The sequence below is a fragment of the Sardina pilchardus genome, chromosome 20 (assembly GCF_963854185.1).
Source record: "Sardina pilchardus chromosome 20, fSarPil1.1, whole genome shotgun sequence".
NCBI lineage: Eukaryota > Metazoa > Chordata > Actinopteri > Clupeiformes > Clupeidae > Sardina > Sardina pilchardus.
This window is the reverse complement of record NC_085013.1, coordinates 3,585,839-3,591,838: the sequence shown is the minus strand read 5'-3', so window position 1 is coordinate 3,591,838 and position 6,000 is coordinate 3,585,839. Positions and strand designations below refer to the sequence as shown.

The following is a 6,000-nucleotide window of genomic DNA, read 5'->3' as shown; positions in this document are numbered from 1 at the left end:
GAGCAAACGTTACACTTTTTTTTTTACCTCCTCCAAAGTGTACAGGCCATACCAATCAATTGATGATACTGATTTAAGTTTTTGGAGGGGCGTTACAAATTCAATCAGACTGAAGAAGATTGTGAAAATTCATCAGTGCGATTATATTGTAGATAAATGGGCAACATTGCCATAAACTAATGTGGAAATTGACAGTAAATTGTACACATTTGAACAAGATCAAAGTAATGAAGGCATTCAGTGAAGACATCAGAAGTGGGTGCTGTCAAAGGGCTTGTAAGAAGGTTGGGGAATCAAATGAAAGACGTGTCAGTAAACTGCTTAAAGGACTACACAGTGAAATATTAACCTTCATTCAACGTTTCATCAGAATGTATTTGTAAGCGTTAGGATTGATGTGGATGCCTCCAAGTTGCAGTGTTGAATTGCTCTGGTTTCCATTAACTTGTTTTTCTTTTCCTGAATTCCGCCATGTTTTGAGATTTATTCTGGTTCGGGAGAGGTGTGTTGAGTGTTGTAGCTACAGATAAGGTGGCAGCATTTCAATTTACATTCGTCTTGCAAAATGCACACCTCTCCACAAGTTTTTCGAATTTATTTAGATTTTATAACTCACAGTGGACCGTGAAAATTTGGGAAAGCAAATGATAACGGACGCAGAGCTCTTATAGCTAGCCATCTTCTGAAGATTAGCAGGGGCTTGTTCTCTCCTGTAAATTCTTTCCTCTCGGAATGTTCTCCAAAAAGCCCCATGGGGATGTCAAAAAATCAACACAGAAAGTCTTGGATCCAAAAAAGGATGTCCTGACACGTCTGAAACACCTGCGAATCGTAATAGGTGAGTTGGTAAACGGTCAATATAATGTACTTTGCTGTCTTGAAGCTGTTCAGTTCGCTAGCTCGCAAGCTAATCGTGATGTATCTCGTTGGCTATCCTGAATTATAGCGTGGTTGAATGTCGCCTGTTGGATGCAGTGAGAAATCGACATTTATCATTTCGGTGTTGATAACGATGTTGTTGTTGAATAGTGCGGTATTGTAGCAGAAGTGTCAATTGGGGAAGCCGTCGTTTGATGTTAGTAGTCAGGGAGCCATGGGGTCAGACCTGGCTTTGTCGGTTAAAGTTTTTTTTTTTGCAGAATCTAGTAGACTAGGGGTACCTCTTTAAGATTTAAGAGGGTGCCCGGTGATATCCCTTGGGCAATTTCGTATATTAAGCCTTTCTTGTCCAATGTGTTGACTATAAGGCGGATATACTACAGGTGAATAGGGTAAAAAAATTAACAAGCAGATATCACTATGAAACTTCACCAGTTGATTACTTAGATCAATATGGAAAATAAATGTATTACAAGTTTTCTGAAATTTAATGTTTGAATATGCAAATTAGGTATGATGTAATTAAATATGCGCTGATTTGCATAAACGTAAAAAGATCAAATCTGAACATTGGGTAAAGCCAGTTTCTATTTTTTTCTTTTCATTTTGTTGACATAAGAGATGAAAAGTATTTTAGAGAGGGAATTATGGATATCTCATTTAGTTATTCAGTAAATCAGAAAATACTATACCAGCCTTTAAAAAATCAATTTTCGCCATGTTTTTTGGAATAAAATGTCATGTAAATCAGGCTAAGAATAATATATCAACAAACCCCTCTGCAAAATCCCTCTAAACATGGTTAGGTACAAGACTGAAAAGTTTGGTGTATGTAGATGCTTGTGAAGTGGAGATTTTGTTCTCCGAGTGAGAGAGGAAACTCATCCATCTGCCTTATATTCAACACATTGGACAAGAAAGGCTTCATATACGAAATTGCCCAAGGGATATCACCGGGCACCCTCTTAAATCTTAAAGAGGTACACCTACTCTACTAGATTCAGCAAAAAAAAAAACTTTAACCGACAAAAGTGAAGTGTTCCTTTAAGGTTCTCGTGAGCTTTTGGCAGACCAGACCAGTCACTAAGCCATGGGGTCAGGTTGCAACCAACCCAGGTCCGACCTGGTTTTGTTGGTTAAAGTTTTTTTTTTTGCTGAATCTAGTAGAGTAGGTGTACCTCTTTAAGATTTAAGAGGGTGCCCAGTGATATCCCTTGGGCAATTTTGTATATTAAGCCTTTCTTGTCCAATGTGTTGAATATAAGGCGGATATGGATGAGTTTCTTCTCTCACTCGAAGAACAAAATCTCCACTTCACAAGCATCTACATACACCAAACTTTTCAGTCTTATACCTAACCATGTTTAGAAGGATTTTGCAGAGGGGTTTGTTGATATATGATTCTTAGCCTGATTTACATGACATTTTATTCCAAAAAACATGGCGAAAATGGATTTTTTAAAGGCTGGTATAGTATTTTCTGATTTACTGAATAACTAAATGAGATATCTATAATTCCCTCTCTAAAATACTTTTCATCTCTTATGTCAACAAAATGAAAAGAAAAAAATTTAAGCTGGCTTTGTCCAATGTTCAGATTTGATCTTTTTACGTTTATGCAAATCAGCGCATATTTAATTACATCATACCTAATTTGCATATTCAAACATTACATTTCAGAAAACTTGTAATACATTTATTTTTCATATTGATCTAAGTAATCAACTGGTGAAGTTTCATAGTGATATCTGCTTGTTAATTCTTTTACCCTATTCACCTGCAGTATATCCGCCTTATAGTCAACACATTGGACAAGAAAGGCTTAATATATGAAATTGCCCAAGGGATATCACCGGGCACCCTCTTAAATCTTAAAGAGGTACCCCTAGTCTACTAGATTCTGCAAAAAAAAAAACTTTAACCGACAAAGCCAGGTTCACCTAAATTATGGCATTTGGCTCCCGGACTATAGCATGCACAATGTATGCAGACCCCTTGGCCACATTATAGTAATTTGACTAGCCTATTAAAACTTTGAGTCAAGTCTAGTTCATTTTTTTAACTAAATGTTTAGTTTGACAGTTGAGCAATACCATTCTAAATGAAGATGCTTCATTTCGGAGCTAACGGTAGCAGTTACAGTTTTAACACTATTCCTCTGTCCCCCTCTGCCCGACAATAAACTCCGATTATTAGGGTGATTGAGTTGGTTGGGTTGGTTGAATGATTTTTGTAGAGTTTTCACCAACCTCTGAGTTTTCTCATAGACTTGGGCGAGGAGACAGAGTTCTCCTGCATGCACTGTTTCTTATACCACTACAACTTCCATCCATCAAGTTATAATCAGCTTACTTTTTCCATTTGTAGACGTTTAATCCATTTCAGGAAACTTGCCTTAATGCATATTGCCGTTGTTGTTTTGTAATTTGAGTGTGTGTTTGTGTTTGTGTATGTGTATGAGACTTGTAAGAAGGGAGAAGATGGGGGAATGCTTTCATTTGAGGCGGAGGGGGGAGAGGAATTTGAAGGATAGGCTTGGCTCTTTGAGTGCTGGGTGGACCGTCACAGAACAACAGAAATAAACCAGGGCTTCCTCTGGGACAGGACAGGAAAGTCAGAGGGGGTGAGATCTCAGACCCTATTCCCAGCGGGGGCCTCTGTGTTTGGATTAGAGGCAACAAGCGCTTCCTGACATATGATTGTTGCTTAGGCTTCTCCATCCAGTCCAGTACAGTCCAAGTCCTGTTATCCAACAAGCCTTTTGCACCGGACAAGGCAAAAATGTTTTTCTCTGCTTCTTTTCTTTCTCCCATTGTTACTTTATGGATGTCTCTGCTTGAAGCCTGATTGAAGAAAGTCACGGACAGTTGGATTGACAGAACTGCCCCCCCCCCCCGTCCATGAGCACATGAACTGGTTTCCTCTATTGTGCCCGGTGCTCCAGCAATGTTCCTGTTTCCACTGTACAGTAGCCAGTTGTGTGGGAACAAGCGGTACCATGAGGGTGCCCCGTGCCAGTGAGCAGGGAGTGGGGAGAGGCATATCCTTCTGGATTAAGTGCCAGTGTTTCAGAGAGGGAATTAGCACGGGCACAGCCTTAGGCTAAAGTGCAATTCTAGCGAAGGAGGTCCGTTGAAAAACAGAATTTTAGTTGCTGATTAGATTGTTGTCTCTTTCAGGGGAGGCAGTCTCAGAGGCTTGAAGTCTGAATCGCTGACTAGACTTATGGTGTTTTGATTTGATTACTCATTCATTTGATCATGGATTAATGCTTAAACAGAAGTTAATGCACATCAAATATGCTCTGCCAATGCCATTCATTAGTCATTTGAATGGTTTAATGATTAGCTGTGTGTTAAGAAAAAAAAACAAGTCGTAGAGATCATATGAGCTGGAGTCGTCTGGTCGGTCCTCCATTCCCTAGATCACATCTTTTCGATAATGTCATTTCCTCTCCAAGTAGACCTGACACACCTACAGAGACATGACTTTTGGCAAGGAAAAGGAGATAGACCCAAATGTCCCTGTGCCTCAGATGGGTGTGCCCACCATCTGAAACGCATTACGGCCGGGCTGATAAAAATCAGCAAATAGTGTTGGCAGAAAGCAAACCAGAGCTCTGCGGTAGCTGATCTCTTACACACACCAGTAAAGGAGGAGGAAACACACACACACACACACTCACCTCCACACACACCTCCACACACTCACACACACTCGCAAAATCTCTATTGTAAGGTAATATTAAGGAAGTGGACACACATTTTAGCCTGGCTTTGGTTACACCAAGTGAGAAGTTGAGTTGCATTTTGGAGTTGCATTGTGAGTCCAGACAGTCACTGCAGCTTGGAGACGGCTCAACAATCGGTCAGAGAGCTGGCCCATTTGTAAAGGTCAGCCCGCATGGCACCGCGATAAGCGTTGTGAAGTGGGCACCCCATCTTACAGCCATGGAAATAAAGCTGCTACCACTCATCAACGACGTGACTGGGCTGACTTGTTTGTTTTTTTATATATATATATATGGAGTTGGCATGTGTTTGTTTTTTCACTGGCATTTCATATATTAGAGGGGTACTGCTCAGTAGTAGATTTTGTTTCATTGGGTGTCGTCAAAGCACGTTCATATCGAATGTGCCAGCTTCACAGAGGTACTGTGTTGTCTCACATTCTCAACGTACTCCATGGAGCAGGCAGTAGGAGTTATGTCTTGTCTATATGACTGTGTAGTGTGACACCTTTTAAGGGTGCAAAGGGGAATCGGGTCGAAGTCAAAAAGAATGGTCTAGAGCTGGGTGGACGGTCACAGAACAGACACAGCTATTTCAAGGGATGCAAACATCATCATCTTAGTGCTACTGTTTCACAAGATTCATTTTATGTTTTCATGCTTTGTATTGAAATGTTGCAGAACAGTGCTGGGCTGGCTGACATGATGCACCATGTACACTGTGTGTACTGTATGGTTACACTAGATGCAGGCAGGCATGCCATAGAAATCTCTGGGTCAGCGTGGCTCATGGAAGCAAACCGATCTCCAATCAGAACTCCTCCTCATGATGCTGTCCTGATTGCATTAAGTCTCAAGCAGCAGTCCATATCCTGCCATTGCCTCTTTGCAAAGCTCTCTCAAACACCAACTGCACCCAACACCCAACAACGCGCTGATTTTGCACATGCGAGGTGAAGGCCTAAACGTTCCGTCTACCTCAAGGCCCTCGGTGATAAAGCAAAACAAAAATCACCGTGAGCCAGTCAGGGTTGCACTGGGTCATCGGGGTTCAGTGCCAAACGTCGGAGTCGCAAGACTACAGGGTAAACACGGAGACAGAGACATTATCGCCCAGAGTGGTTTTATAAATACTCCCCGCTTATCAAGGAGCTCCTCTGTGTGCGAGGGCCATCGGGGCTATTTTGGAGCACGCACACACACACACACACACACACACACACACACTTGTGTGTCCGGGTGGTTCAGCACAGGCAGTGCATCTCCCCCTGCTGTGTGCTGTCTTTTGTCTGGGGCCAGTTCAGTCCACTGAAAGCCTGCTGAAGTAGAGAAAGAGCTGTTGGGAGTCCTTAGAATCAGGTCGTTCTCTCTCTCTCTCTCCACCCCGCTCT

The 6,000-nt window shown here is 41.7% G+C and overlaps 1 protein-coding gene across 1 annotated transcript in view; it reads left to right on the top strand.

Annotated features, from left to right (window-relative positions):
• The first annotated feature begins 481 nt into the window (after positions 1-481).
• ralgapa1 (Ral GTPase activating protein catalytic subunit alpha 1) overlaps positions 482-6,000 on the top strand; it is a 97,218-nt gene continuing 91,699 nt past the window's right edge. Inside the window, 1 exon segment of the mRNA XM_062523816.1 lies at positions 482-838. Coding sequence (XP_062379800.1) covers positions 733-838 — 106 coding nt within the window. The 5' untranslated portion in view covers positions 482-732.